The sequence below is a fragment of the Mytilus edulis genome, chromosome 9, assembly GCF_963676685.1.
Source record: "Mytilus edulis chromosome 9, xbMytEdul2.2, whole genome shotgun sequence".
Classification (NCBI taxonomy): Eukaryota; Metazoa; Mollusca; class Bivalvia; order Mytilida; family Mytilidae; genus Mytilus; species Mytilus edulis.
The window spans coordinates 5,641,766-5,656,843 of NC_092352.1; the positions used below are offsets into that span (position 1 = coordinate 5,641,766).

General features: G+C 30.3%; 1 protein-coding gene across 3 annotated transcripts in view; it reads right to left on the reverse strand.

The window, feature by feature from the left end:
- LOC139487536 (BAR/IMD domain-containing adapter protein 2-like) overlaps nucleotides 1-15,078 on the reverse strand; it is a 53,566-nt gene that overhangs the window by 8,018 nt on the left and 30,470 nt on the right. For all 3 annotated transcript variants that reach the window (XM_071272403.1, XM_071272404.1, XM_071272402.1), the window contains exons 5-13: nucleotides 13,071-13,142; nucleotides 6,693-6,824; nucleotides 5,577-5,642; nucleotides 3,694-3,780; nucleotides 3,226-3,327; nucleotides 2,741-2,906; nucleotides 2,151-2,343; nucleotides 1,514-1,579; nucleotides 957-1,113 (exon numbers count right to left, since the gene is read on the reverse strand). In XM_071272403.1, coding sequence (XP_071128504.1) covers nucleotides 957-1,113; nucleotides 1,514-1,579; nucleotides 2,151-2,343; nucleotides 2,741-2,906; nucleotides 3,226-3,327; nucleotides 3,694-3,780; nucleotides 5,577-5,642; nucleotides 6,693-6,824; nucleotides 13,071-13,142 — 1,041 coding nt within the window. The remainder of the gene's footprint in view (nucleotides 1-956; nucleotides 1,114-1,513; nucleotides 1,580-2,150; nucleotides 2,344-2,740; nucleotides 2,907-3,225; nucleotides 3,328-3,693; nucleotides 3,781-5,576; nucleotides 5,643-6,692; nucleotides 6,825-13,070; nucleotides 13,143-15,078) is intronic.

The window sequence follows — 15,078 nt, forward strand, 5'->3', positions numbered from 1 at the left end:
GGGTAAATTTCCAAAGATTATTTGACAGGAAACACAGAGCGCTTACGTCGACAACAAAGATCTTTTAAAATAATGTTTGTGAAGACATTTAACATGTCTTGTTTAAATATTAAGCTTGTCGATGCCTGCGCTCTATGTTTCCTGGTCCTTTATTTTGTTGAAATCCAGCTGATTTTGTCAAATTTCACCAAAATCCCTTATCTTGACCTTTTTGGGATGTAAAAATCAACGTGTTAAAATTTAAACTTGGACAAAAACAGCTCTGTTTAACTTTCTCACATGTCTCTAAGGCAACTTAAAACAAGTATTGTCTTGTAACCATGAACTTTATAATTGGGGCCAAATATGGCGCTTACCAAACTTACTCCTTTACAGTTGACTCTTTGTAAGACTGATATCCATGCATCATCAGAGACAGAATTAAATAATAATTAGTGTTCAGATGTATAAATTAATTTTGTTTATTATTGAGAGTCAAATAAAATCATATCAGTTAATTCAAAACTATTTAGTGCAATTCTGTTTTGAGAAAGTCTTTTCTAGCTAAAAGAATGGGAAAAGCAAATAAAGTAGACAGATTCTAATGAAATGCATTGTGTAAGTAGTATAATGTATATATATCATTAACAGACAATGAAAATAAAAACTTAGATAGTTATTATTATTTCAAAAGATATTTCAAAGAATCTTAATCATCAATCTTTCATAAACAAACTTTATTTTAACCATAAATGTATTAAATTAATTTCAACTTTCTTGACTAATACAGCTTGATTTAAGATTTTTTAAAAGTATTGTTAAATGTTATTTTTCATTTAAGCAAAGTACCAGGGTAATAAAAATAAATTCAATACTGCAACAAAATATTCAAAACAATAATTAAACCTGATATATTCATAAAAATTAATGAAACTGGACCCAAATTGCCATGCAAGTAAAACACAGCCAATACATACCTGATTTGTGGCGTTTACAAGTCTGAGATTTGAGCCCTCGTACATAGATTTAGGTCGTGAGGTTCTCCCTGGAACATCATCCATGAGGTAATCACCATGGTCTGATAACGACCTGTTATCTAACAGATCACCCATACTCTTTACTCTCCCATTTAACCTAATTTAATATAAATATAGATAAATAGCAAGTATAAAATGGAATATTTTTTTAAATGTTCTTTAAATGTTCAGATTAGTTATAAAGAAATTCAGTTTAAATCACTTTAAATACTATGAATACTTATTTTAGTTCATTTATTACAAGCCTATGTAATATTTAATAATAAGTCTCTTCTTTAATGAACTGATGAACTGATAAATTGGACAAAGACAGACAAATCTGAAGATACCAAACGCAGCAATAACAGAAAATGCGTGTTTCTAAGGTAAAATAAGTTATTGTATTACCGTGGGTTGTATACTGTCACTATAGAAAATCGACAGTCAAAGACAACTCTTTAAACGTTCCATGAATTCATTATCTTCTGATTTTTTATAATAAAGATAAATTAACTTACTGAGGAGGTGGTTCTCTTGGAGGAGAAACCGTAGGTTCTGTGAAGGACATTGGAAACCAACCATATCTGTAAACAAATAAACAACAGTGTATAAATATTCTTATTCATCTATAGAAAACAGATACACTACAAAAGAACATTAACAATAGTGAAAAAAATATTCATTAATTCTAGCTTTTAATAATTTTGAAATTTCTACAACAAATATACAATGGTTGCAATCACATTGCCAACAATTTGAATTGTTTCCCTGGTACATAATGTGAAAACAATCTGAGTTATCTCCCATTGTAGTTATTATACAGAACGCATTTTTTCACCATGTTACCAACAAATTTAATTATCCTGTAAATTTTAAGCTTCAGCATATATTGCTATCAATTTGAAACATGTAGCAAACAATTGTAATCATTTTCCTTGTACCTACTGTCCCTTTACATATTTATAGTATACATCAAACCCTTCACATTTTCCCACTTGTTCACAATGATTTTAAATTATAAGAATTATCTCCCTTGTACTAACTGTCCACTACAAGTATTTACATCACATTCAATGCAAAGCATTAGAATTTTAAATCTTATGCTTATTGCCAACATTGAGTATTACCCAACATAATTATCTCCCTTGTACTTACTGTCCACTACGAGTATTAACACCATATTGCCAACCCTCTGCCGGTTCACCTATCACATTAATCATATCACCTTCTGTAAAACTTAATTTCTTATCTCCCTCTCCAACATGACTGTAAATTGCACGAACCTGCATGGTACCAGGGGGAGCTGCTGGTGGCACACTTATGCCACGGGAATGTGGCATTGTTTTGGCTGGAATTAGATAATTAAACCTATTAATTTTTGAGAATGTGGCAATGTTTTAGATGGAATTAAGATTATTGAAACACTTATAACACTTCTTCCATGAGAAAGTGGCATTGTTTCAATTGGAATTGGATAATTGAAACACTTCTTCCATGCAATGAGAATGTGGCATTGTTTTGTCTGGAATTAGAAAATTAAAACCACCTATCCTACGATTTATAGAAACTAAGATTTGTTTTGTCTTGTTTTCACTGATGGATACATCATGCATTCTTAGTAATGCTTCATCTTCTGGCAAAGAAGAAGTTTATTGATAGTGATTCTTTTTTAAGTTATTTTCAGAGGAACATGTCCACTTCTACTTTTAACACTTTTAGGTATTTTGCGTTTATAAAATATTTACCACCAAAGTTTCCAGCATAAAATGATTCTGGACTAGCATATTCTGACACAGGTCTCCGCTGCATATCATGAGCACTATTGGACCTTCTGTATGGACTACCAAGAGATCTGGTCTCGTCAGGTAGATGGCCATTACCCCAGTATACATTGCCATTGCCTACTTCTTCCTATATTCAAAATATAACAAAAATAAGATGTGGTGTGATTAATAATAATTATCCACCTGAAACCAAAAGTATTTAGATGAAAACTACAGGCTACACTACCCCATTCAAATATAAGCAAAACAATGCTGACTTTGTGTAGACTTTTTCAGTCTATATTAAAATAAGATGATGTGGTATGATTGCCAATGAGACAACTCTCCACCAGAGTCTAAATGATATAGAACAACTAGAACAACTATAGGTCACTGTGTGGTCTTCAACAATGAGCAAAAAAAATCTTTTTACAAGAACTTAAGATTATAGTTGTAACAAAACATACCTTTGTTTGGTAAAGAAATCTTTCTGCCTCTGGAGGTAATATCTGAGGCCGTGATGACAACTGTTTCCATTGAGGCAAACCCGCCAGTAAGGTGTCTGCAGACTTAAAAGTAAAGAATATAATAATAAGTGTTTCCATTGAGGCAATTCAAAGATTCCGATTTCTGCAGACAGCAAAGTCAATGTTATTATTTAATAAAAGATTACTAATAAAAAAATCCAAAATAAGAAAATTACAAAAATTTCATTCAATTTTAAAAACTAAAAAGGTATAGTTATCTCCCTTTTCATACAGAAATTTCTTGAATTAAATGCAAATCTGAAACATTGTTGACCTGTCATGCATATATAATGAGTTCCAGAGGAAGATATCTAATTTTGAAAACCTAACCTGAAACGTGGAAATAAAGTCAAGGCCATACAATATCTATAATGTCAGATGGACTTGTATCAACATGCTCAACCATACCTGTTTATGATGATTTGCATATAAATAAGCTACTGCACTGAGTCGATCTAATAAGAAACAGTGACATTTTCTGTCCTCTAATAAAGCCTACAAAATAAAAAAAACACTTATTATTAGGATATTAAATTATTCATGTAAATAAAACTTCTTTTATTATGTAATGCACGCATTGATGCTCTGCTACAAATTGGTTATTAACCAATTTCATTATGCTAAGAAATTGTTGGGTATTTTAAATGTTTTAAATGAAAGAACTTAAGATTTATTTGTTCTTCAATGAAAATTTGATTGGTATTTTTTTATATCATGAAATTTTTTTTTAATTTTGATATGAATCATGATTTTTTGTTTGATTATTGATGCATTTTATTAAATATATTTATTCAAACACCACTCAAGTGTATGGTTATATTACTCAAATTAAATTAATGTAAATAATAATTTTTATAAAAAAACAGGTTCTATTTAATTTCTTTTTTCTAATTTCATAAGGTATAGTTAGTGTTGGACTATGATGAAGTGAAAAAGTGTAAAGAAAGCTGAAATAAATATTAGAGTTATTCATTAAATACCTAAATTACTTTAAAGTGATAAACAGGAGGTAAGATATTTGAATGATATAAAAGGGGGACTGTCTGATTTTCTTTAAATAAAGATTTGTGGCATGCCAATTGTGTGTTGAAATAATACATCCAAACTTGTAGAAAAAAGTTTCACTTACTTATCTCAACATAGAAATTATTACATATACTTGTGAGTTATCAGCCGAAAATGCAAATCTCATATTAACATAATAATCCATTCCACATGCACTCATGTGTGTCCTTTAATTTGGTTTCAAAATACCTAACCATCATTAGGTATGCATAGCTACTATTGTTTTATTTGTTAATTTTGAAAGGCAAAGGCTTAATTAGCTAAAACAGTGTAAATATGAGAGATGGATCCAGTCATTTAAAAAGGGAGGGTACCTCACCCAAAACCAATTGGGGTGGGGGGGTCCTACTACATGTCCCCATTCAAATGCATTGATCGTCCCAGAACCACATCCCCCCTGGATCCATCACTGAATACTGAATAGCTCAGCAAGGTGAAGAATTGTTTCATGTTTGGACAATTTTATGCTAAAAAATAATACATATTCCAATCACAGGGTATGCACATACCATTTCTTTCCCCCTAAATTGACCACTGGTTTTTGATACAATCAAAATTCAATTGACCAGTTGCAATATAATTGGTTACAACTTGTATGTTTTATGATGTAATAATAATTTTATCTGACAAAAAGTTACATTCCACTACTGCTAGGCTTTATTCATAATGCTTTAATAAATTAATTTATGTAAACTTCAGAAGTATTAAAATGATTTTCCTACAAATATCTGATTTGATTGGACCTTTGTGACATTCAGGATGAATCTAATTATCTATATATCAGTAGTCAAACATCCTATTTGGTCAATATTTATATTTGTATAAGTTATCTTTAATTGATATGTTATCGATAAAAACATAACAAACAGCTTTCACACCAAATATGGTCATAACTACTATGTACTTATGTATTGGTAACATGTTATAGTCAAAACAGTACAATAAACAGATAAGAGATATCAAGATAGTGGGAGTGGGGATCTAGGCATTAAAAATATTACCTTATTTCATTTCTGAACTTTTAACCTAAAACTAATTACAAACAGAAAATTTGACAAATTTCATTCTAATACATTTATTTGTTGATTTGTTAATTTTAGAACTTTATTAATTTCCAATGACAACAAATTTCTACTCTCATTTGTTCCGCATACAAAGTGATAGAATCAAGGATGTTTTTTAAAAGTCCTTGAAGGTATATAGCTTTCAATATAACATAAAATTACCAGTTTTAGACCCTGTACTCTGTATTCATATAATTTTTCATGACATCTTTCTAATGCGTTTATGTACTGAAAAAAATAAGAAAAAAGCATAAAAACATTTATATCACACATTTTTTATTCTGGTTGTGGTTGGAAATTGTTTGGTTTTTTTTATTTTCTACATAAATTAGGAATTTAGTTTTCTCTTATGAATTGTTTTACATTTGTAATTTATGGGCCTTTTATAGATTTCTATGTAGTATGGGTTTGCTCATTGTTGAAGGCTGTATGGTGACCTATATTGGTTGTCTTCTCTGTCATTTGGTCTCTGGTGGACTGTTGTCTCATTGGCAATCATACCATGTCATATTTTAACAACTCCACGTACCATCCCTGTTGATACCTGAACCATCTGATGCTTTACCAAATAAATATCAGATTCAGATTGATAATTTTTCAAGATTCTTTGTTTTGTCTTTCTATTTTTGAAATCCTTTGTTTTCACAAGATTTGATAGTAAATCTGAATCATCTGATAAAAGAAATGTCATTGATCAAGGTTAAATCTTAAGTTCTTAATCTTAAATTGCTACTTCATTGGTGTTAACCCTTTGTTTTCATTTATACCTGAACTATTACTGTTATTGAGTTTAATTTTCTATTAAGTTTCTCTAATTTTTATCATCTGATAAAAGAAATGTCATTGATCAAGGTTAAATCTGGATAACATGAACTTTGGTTCACCTCAATTCTTTTATCAAATTTTTATGAGTTTCAGTTCTTATCCTCTTTCTTTAATACAGAACTTCAAATTTATGGTTTCAACATAGTCAAATTTGACCTGATACCTTAGAGGTCTTGCTGCCAACCTTGTCACCAGACATCTGAAGTGATCTGGTGATCTGAGGCAATTTTCAAATGTGACCTTGTGATCTCAGAGGGGTACCTTACTGGAGTCACAATTTTTTCTGATTTGTCCCTAGATGATATGATATTATTTTTGTCTGTCATTTATTGCTTGGTTGCTACTTCATTGGTGTTAACCCTTATATGTTTTCATTTATACTTGAACTATTACTGTTATTGAGTTTAATTTTCTATTAAGTTTCTCTAATCTTGAACTTAATACTTGTCTTACATGAGCTTCTTTTTGGTCATCATAGACCACTTTGTTCTTTGTTTTCTTCCTGAACTTTTTCAGATTATCACTGGCCTTGACATATGGACTGATGACTGCTTTGTGACCTTGAGTATATCTTCTGTGTTGTGCCTGTAGATATATCATCAAATAAGGGAGATAAGAACAAAAATATATCACTTCAAAAATATATTTCGGTATTCATGGACTAAAGAATTGGTAAATCACATTCTATCTTTTAACATTTCAAAATTTAATTAAAATTTGAAGTGTAACTTCAGTATAATTGTTTAAGATATTAAGACTGAATCATAGCTACCAATTCAAACTCAAATCAATACAAGTATTATATAATATTTGCTTTTATAATTATTGTTAAGTGCATGGCTTCCTCTTTTTAAGTATTAAAGACACATTCAGTTAGCTTTGCAAATTTATGTATTGTTTATGCACAAAACGTGACAAAGTATACAGAAAGTCATTTGGTTACTATTGCTCAATACTTTTGTTAAATACATTCTATATGACAAATGTCAATTCAGTAGATCAATCTTATACAGAAAACTGATTAGAATTACAGTTTCACCACTTAATTATCTATAAATATGTCCATAAACAGGGGCGGATGCAGGAATTTTCGAAAGGGGGGGTGCTAACCCAGGGCAAAGGGGGGGGTGCAGGGGGGTGCAAAACATATGTCCCGATACAAATGCATTGATCGGCAAAAATAAAGGGGGGGTGCGCACCCCCGGAACCCCCCCCCCCCCCCTGGATCCGCCACTGCTAAAACCAGGAAAAAAGTCTTTTTTCAAAACAGAATAGAATTCCATCCATCAAATGTTTTCTAATATTTGTTGTTGGTTTTTCATATTGTAACCAATGATTTGAGAAATATAGATTTCATAACTGCAACAAGTATGTTACAATATTTTGAATTTTCTCCACTAGAGACAGTGAAATTTCATATTCAAAGTGCGAGGCTTGCAGAGCTTTTTAAATAAATGTAATATAACTGTTGAGAGTGGAGAAATATACTAGTACACAAAGTGGAATCTGTTTTTCTATTGGTTTTCATCCTTCCTTTTCAGACATTAGCAGACAGTTGTGTTCTTTTTAAAAATTTCCTGCATACAAAACTTTGAATTTTTCAAAAAACAAAGGATTTTCTTATCCCAGGAGTAGATTACCTTAGCTGTATTTTGGCAAAACTTTTTGGAATTTTGGGTCCTCAATGCTCTTCAACTTTGTACTTGTTTGGCTTTTTAACTGTTTTGATATGAGCGTCACTAATGAGTCTTATGTAGACAAAACGCGTGTCTGGCGTATAAATTATAATCCTGGTACTTTTGATAACTATTTTAAATTACGTCATTAGGTATGGTCACATTTTTCATGGTGTCACAAAGACTCACAATTCAGAAGAAGTCAAGAAAATTTGTCATAATTAAATTTCAACCAATCATTTACTGAGAACAGATTTTCACTAGTGAGGAGAAATATTTTTCTGACACCGCTTAAGAAATGTGAAAATAGTACAAAAAATAGAGAAGAAAATATCTCAGCCCAGCAAATCCTGTTTGCCCTTCTTGATGTATTGAAAACAGGTGGCTCTTCATATTAAGGATGTACACCTCTGAGGAGCCAAATATTTCTAGAATTAAACTTTTTTTCTTAACCTGATTTTGGGGTTTATAAAACTGTAACAAAATAATTGGTGAAGAAAAATCATATGGTGGTGCACTTCTTTTTTTACTACCGCCCTTTGAAAATGCACAATTTTGATGATTCTCCCATTTTTCATTGATTTTTACCTATTTTTGGGCTATTATCATGAAAAAAATCAGTTTCACAATTAAACTTTTTTTCATACTTTCTATAAAGATGAAGTGGACCAATCTGAATAAATTTTATTAAAAAAACTATAAGTAGGTGTTAGTATAAGAAAGTTTTATCATATTTTGACGCTGTTTTGTGTAAAATTTACCATCCTGTCAATTTTGTATTTTTGTGATTTTTATCAGTTTTAAGAACAAAATGTATATTATTTCAACTTTTTTGTTATAAAAATGATTGAAAAAATACCATTTTCTCAAAATTTTGGCTAAAAATACTGACTTGATTGGTCGTCAAATTTGAAAACTGGAAGACTCAAAAACCATTCATTGTAAATACACAATTTTTTCACAGAGTTAGGTTTGATTATAATATTTTTAAATTCCTTGATATTTTCCACTTGTATCACATGTTTTGTAAATAATCCAAGAACGAGATTTCAACGAGACTGAACAAGACAGAAAAGTCAGAAGAATACATCCTTAAATCAGAGTGTAATTGGTTAATTCTATACATTGTGTTTTATAGCCATGGCTCTTCACATTGAATTAAGAGTTTAATTGGTGACTCTATACATTGTATTTTACAGCCAATGGCTCTTCATATTGAATTAGAGTTTAATTGGTAAAATCTAAACATTATATTTTACTATAAAAAACAATAAGACTCTTCAATGGTATAATCCAAAATGCCTGAACCTAGCAACCCAGTATTGGATTGATTAGTCTGTAAGTTTACTATGTTATTTAGGATTACATTTAGCTTGACCTTGACAAGGACAACATACCTAGGACTCTGTGGACCTACCAAATCTTCATATAACTAAAAGCTTTAAATAAATACAAAACTGTCAATGTAACTTCCTTATTATTACTCAGACATCAATTTGGGTACATTTATCTACTAGTAATATATTATCCTATATTATAGCTCTATAAGCTATTTTGGGGTGGCCATCTGTTATTGGCGGAGGAAGCTGGACTGCAAGGCGAGAACCATGACCTTTGGCATGAAAATTTAATTCTGCACACTGGAGAAGGACTCCTAAGCGCATAATAAACTGGAGGACTCACATAATGAAAGCTTTGGTTTATTTGCTTCATCAGTTTAAGATTTAATGGCCATTTTATTTTGTATATGAAATGTGATTTTACATCTATGTACTTTAATGAACTATTGTAATTTTGGTTTTTAATATGAATGAAAAGAGTAGTAGAGTATAGGTTAATGAGAGACAGCAACCCTAAATCACAACAAAAATCAATGTCTACTATTCATGGATAATACAACTATTAATTAACTGATATATCTGTGATATGACAAATTAAAATAACAGAATCTTAAATTTTTAGATTCATCTGGTTACCATAGTTATGATGTCAATATATTCTAATATTTGACATTTTTGCAGTAGTTTAAAAAAAAATGTTAAGTACAGACATCTTAAAAACCACATGAATAAAATATGACATCTAAATTAATAGTACAGAAATGTGATATTACTACAAAAGATATTTTGGAAATTTTAAATTATGTCATACTTTTTAAATGACATGGAACTCAATGTACACAATTTGATCAACTTAAAACGGTTTTGTATTATTTCTAAATGAAGCTGTTAAAATAAAATTGCCTTTTAAAATTCAATTCAATTACTTTAAATTTCAATCACCTATCAAAAAGTGCAGGTTTTATCTGTGTCAAATATGTTTATGAATGTAATTTATAGAATTATAGCCTAACTCTGAGTACATACAAATTTGTAAATGTTCATAACAAGATTTTTTTCCATAACTAATAAATTGCTCAGACATTTCTGGTGTTTTAAATATCCATCTTTTCATAACTTGATTTTTATATAACTATAGTTTATATTCTGTTTAACTAAGTTTTCCCTGTAATTATTTATTAACGCAATTCTACTCTTTTTAAAAAAAATATTTCTTGAAAAAAAATATCAGGAAATAAATCAGTTTATTGTACCAAACTTATCGAAAGATGTGTTTATTTAATTATTTTAGAAAGAAGCATAGTTTGTCTCTTTCAAAAAAAAATCTAGGTTATAAATCATCTAAAGTAACAAATTCATGCTCAACTTTTCATTAACTTTAAGGTTATAGCACTTTTTTATAATTGTTTGGTGACAAAAATATACTAAACTATTTTAAGCATAACATTTAAAAGAAAAAGATAATTAGGAGAAAATAAACAACGATTTAATGATAATTTCCGTGAGTAAATAAACATTTAATAGGATTTTACCCAAGTAACCAGACAGGCTGACAAAACTCTCTCATTAACAAACAATTGACATTCTCAATGTTCAAGTTTTGTAATGTAAATTGTCAAAATGAGAAAGGTGATTTGTCCACAAACATTGAGGGTAGAAATTAGGTCCTCATCAGCGCAATGAGACAAAACTATGATGAATATGTTTAAGGTTTTATCTTAGAATGTGGAAAGTGATTTGGCCACAAACATTGAAGGTAGAAATTAGGTCCTTGTCACCCCAATGAGACAAGGACTATGATGAATATGTTTAAGGTTTTATCTTAGAATGTGGAAAGTGATTTGGCCACAAACATTGAAGGTAGAAATTAGGTCCTTGTCACCCCAATGAGACAAGGACTATGATGAATATGTTTAAGGTTTTATCTTAGAATGTGGAAAGTGATTTGGCCACAAACATTGAAGGTAGAATTAGGTCCTTGTCACCCCAATGAGACAAGGACTATGATGAATATGTTTAAGGTTTTATCTTAGAATGTGGAAAGTGATTTGGCCACAAACATTGAAGGTAGAAATTAGGTCCTTGTCACCCCAATGAGACAGGACTATGATGAATATGTTTGAGCTTTTATCTTAGAATGTGGAAAGTCAACAACACTTAACATGGCTCTTCAAACCTATTGACTATCTATAGATTTATCATCATCAAGATAAAGACACATTTGTTGTGTACAGTATGATATATAATCAGATGTTATCCGGGTCTTCAATTATCAAAGAGAAGAACCCTGTATTTAAAGGTGTAAATTTTGATGTATCATTTAATTAGTGAAACAGACATTAAAACTGTCAGGCATCAATTACAAATAGTTTGATCCAATGTAATTTTCTATTATTCAATTTTCTTTCTTTTAAGTCTGTTCTTTTTAAGAAAGATTTTTCTTATTAGGATCATATAATTTTATAGACAAAACATTCATGACAGAATAAATTGTTGACAGCCTTATAAGCAGCCCTCTGCACCAGGTCATTCAGGTTAAATTAGTTTCTGTTTATCAAAGGTAGCCTTCATTGTAATGTAGTTGATAAAATTGTAAAAATCAGACTTTTTCTACAAAAAATCGGTATTTACCATATATTACTCAAATGTTGTTACTTGCAATGGGAAAACAAACGCATGAAATTGATTTCAATGGTATGACACACACACCCTTTTTTTGCCAGCCCTTATATTTTAAATCCATCCTGATCAATGAGGTTGTGACTTTATAACTTAAAAGTTTCTCATGAAAAAATATTCTTATATACTTTCTTGAAGACAACTAGTTAAATTTTCCATCTTATATTCCTTCTTTTAGGCCACGAACTATGAACTTATGTAAAAGGTGTACTTTAAGCAATTATAGATATCTTAATACTAATATGTCATGTTTATAACATAAATATAATGGGCTAAATCTGGCTTACCCTAATGGTCTATATATCTTTACACAAAGAGGGTTCACTACAATAGCATCTTGAAGGACTTGAACAATCACAACAATACAACAATTTGATAATTTACTACCATTTCTTTTCTTATTGATATCAACCTTCTTTTAAACCCACAGAATGTGATACAGATTACTACAGCCATTAATAACTTTATTTCTCTAGTTTTTACATATAATATAAACCAGTATAAAGTATTAGGGGGTATAGGTGATAACAATCACAATAAGTGCTGGTATCTAACCATTTATGAAAGGACAATGATTTTTATTGCTGCACTTCATCTGAACGATTACAGTCTCATGAGATATTAGACCTATCTATCAGTTGTCTCTAGTCATGGGCGGATCCAGCCATTTTTAAAAGGGGGTCCAAACCCAGGATAAGGGGAGGGTTTCATTTATATGTCCCCATTGAAATGCATTGATCGTCAACAAAAGGGGGGTTCCACCCCCGACCACCCTCCCTGGATCCTCCACTTCTAGTAATACACCTTTATAGTACATTCAACCAAGGAAGTTTGATATTGAGCTTCCTGAATGTAATCAATCAATAGAGATTGTTTATGAACCAAGGTATCAAAGTGCACTATAGTTGATTGAACATTTGATTTCCACCTTTGGATAGACATCTCACATATACATTCTACAATAATTTAATTGTTATGTCTTTCTATTGTGTTCTATACCAATCCATCTACAAGAAATGAATATCTAACTACAAAAGACTTACAAAGGTATGTCATATACAGAAAGATCAAAATATGGGCGTGGTTCATACAGGTAATCAAAAGTGATTACAACCAAAATTACAATCAAATCTTACCGAAGATCTTTTAAAGTCATTTTCTAATCTCTGCTCCAAGGGGAGGATAAGTTCTGAAAACAAAGCTTTGCTCTGTAATAGAAACAGCAAATAAAATTAATTTAATAGGATCATTATAAAACCTAGAGATTTTCTCTTGTTGAAGATGAAATCTCTGAATAAATAGAATATGTAATAAAGATATATTTGTTTTGTTCATGTTTTAATTCTTTAAAGAATTTAAAGTTCAATGATGAAAATTTTTGTTTTTCCTCTTAAAATTTTGAATTAAGAAACAAATTGCATTACCGCTAAAAGAAAACCTTTTTTTTTATTTTAGAAAAAAAAAGCATAAATAAAAAAGCCTAGTAAGTACCATGGTGGATTCAGAAATTTCTCACAGCTGATCAGATCCAGAACTATTCATTTTGACCAAGATCACATATTTATGACTGTATTTGTGCATCCCGTCATACATTGAACGACAAAATTATTTCATGTCTACCTGTGCGAATTTCAAACGCGCAATTTTACACCAGTACCCATACCCTCCTTCCTTGATGGGTGCATTTTACATAGACAAATATAATCGTATAATATAATCAAAATGAGGATGTTAATTTGATGTATGCCTTTTTGTGCTTCTTCGTTACATTTGTTGTTTTATAGTGATTAAGATGATAACACAATGTTGACTGCTGTACCCCTATTTTTGACATTTTTACCTATTATGTCTGTTTGTTTTGTTCACGCATCGGTGACTATATAATGGAATTTGATGCGACTGTCATACAAGTGAGAGGTTTAGCTAGCTATAAAACCAGGTTCAATCCACCATTTTCTACATTTGAAAATGCCTGTACCAAGTCAGGAATATGACAGTTCTTGTCCATTCGTTTTTGATGCGTTTTGTTATTTGATTTTGCCATGTGATTATGGACTTTCCGAATTGATTTTTCTCTGAGTTCAGTATTTTTGTGATTTTACTTTTTACATATATAATAAACACTCACAATTTATTATTACTAAATTTTTGAGTTTTTTAAGTTGAATAATGTCCTCATATTGAATTGAAAATCTGTTCAGAATATGAAAAGAATATTTTAGTACATAGTTTTATTCATTTTATAAGAACTGTCTCCATGGTGACATTATGCTTAAAAAGTATTTAATATTTTCTGACATATTTCTCAGTGCTTCACAAATATAAAATTTCAATCCCAGTCTTAAATTCATTGACAAAAAAAATGTAAAGATTACACCTATAATTAAAATTTACCTGAAAACTTATGTTAATATAGGGGAGGGCAGACATAATACACTATATTTAAATGCATCATATTATAAATGTTTGATTTAACAATTATTCTTTTCAATATTCATGGTCTGTTCACTATTTCAATAAATATGCACTTTTGAAAATTTGCATCTAACTGGTGCATGTGAAGTGTAAAAAAGTAGGTCCTTCAGAATTTCAATGGCAAGTGGATTTAAAATATCAATTAAGCCATGAAAAATTCACATAAATTTTGTTATCTGTAATATGAATAAAACGAGTTTTGGGGACATATGAATAGGACAGCAGCCAAACAATACAAAAAGACATTAAGATGCCATCAGATGCCCACTATATATTTTAAGGCTCTAATAAACCCAAATCTAGAAACAAAATGTCAATAGATTTACATCTACTCAAAGATCTATCACCAAAACCATCAGAGGAACACATCTTAGCTTTGTACATTTTGTTATTTCGTGGGGGGAAATTTTCTCAATAAAAACGTATGGAATGGTAACACAATACCAATATTGAGTATAAGAAGATGTGGTATGTGTGCCAATGAGACAAATCATTTGTAAAAGTAAACCATTATAGGTCAAAGTACACTACGTTTTTTTTCTTTCATTTTTTCCCTTCATATTTCTGTTCTACACTTTCCTATCAAAATAAAATTCCTGAGCTCATACTACAATATTCCAGGAACGGTTAGTTAAAGGCTGGCCTGCTAACCGTTTGATAGACGAAATT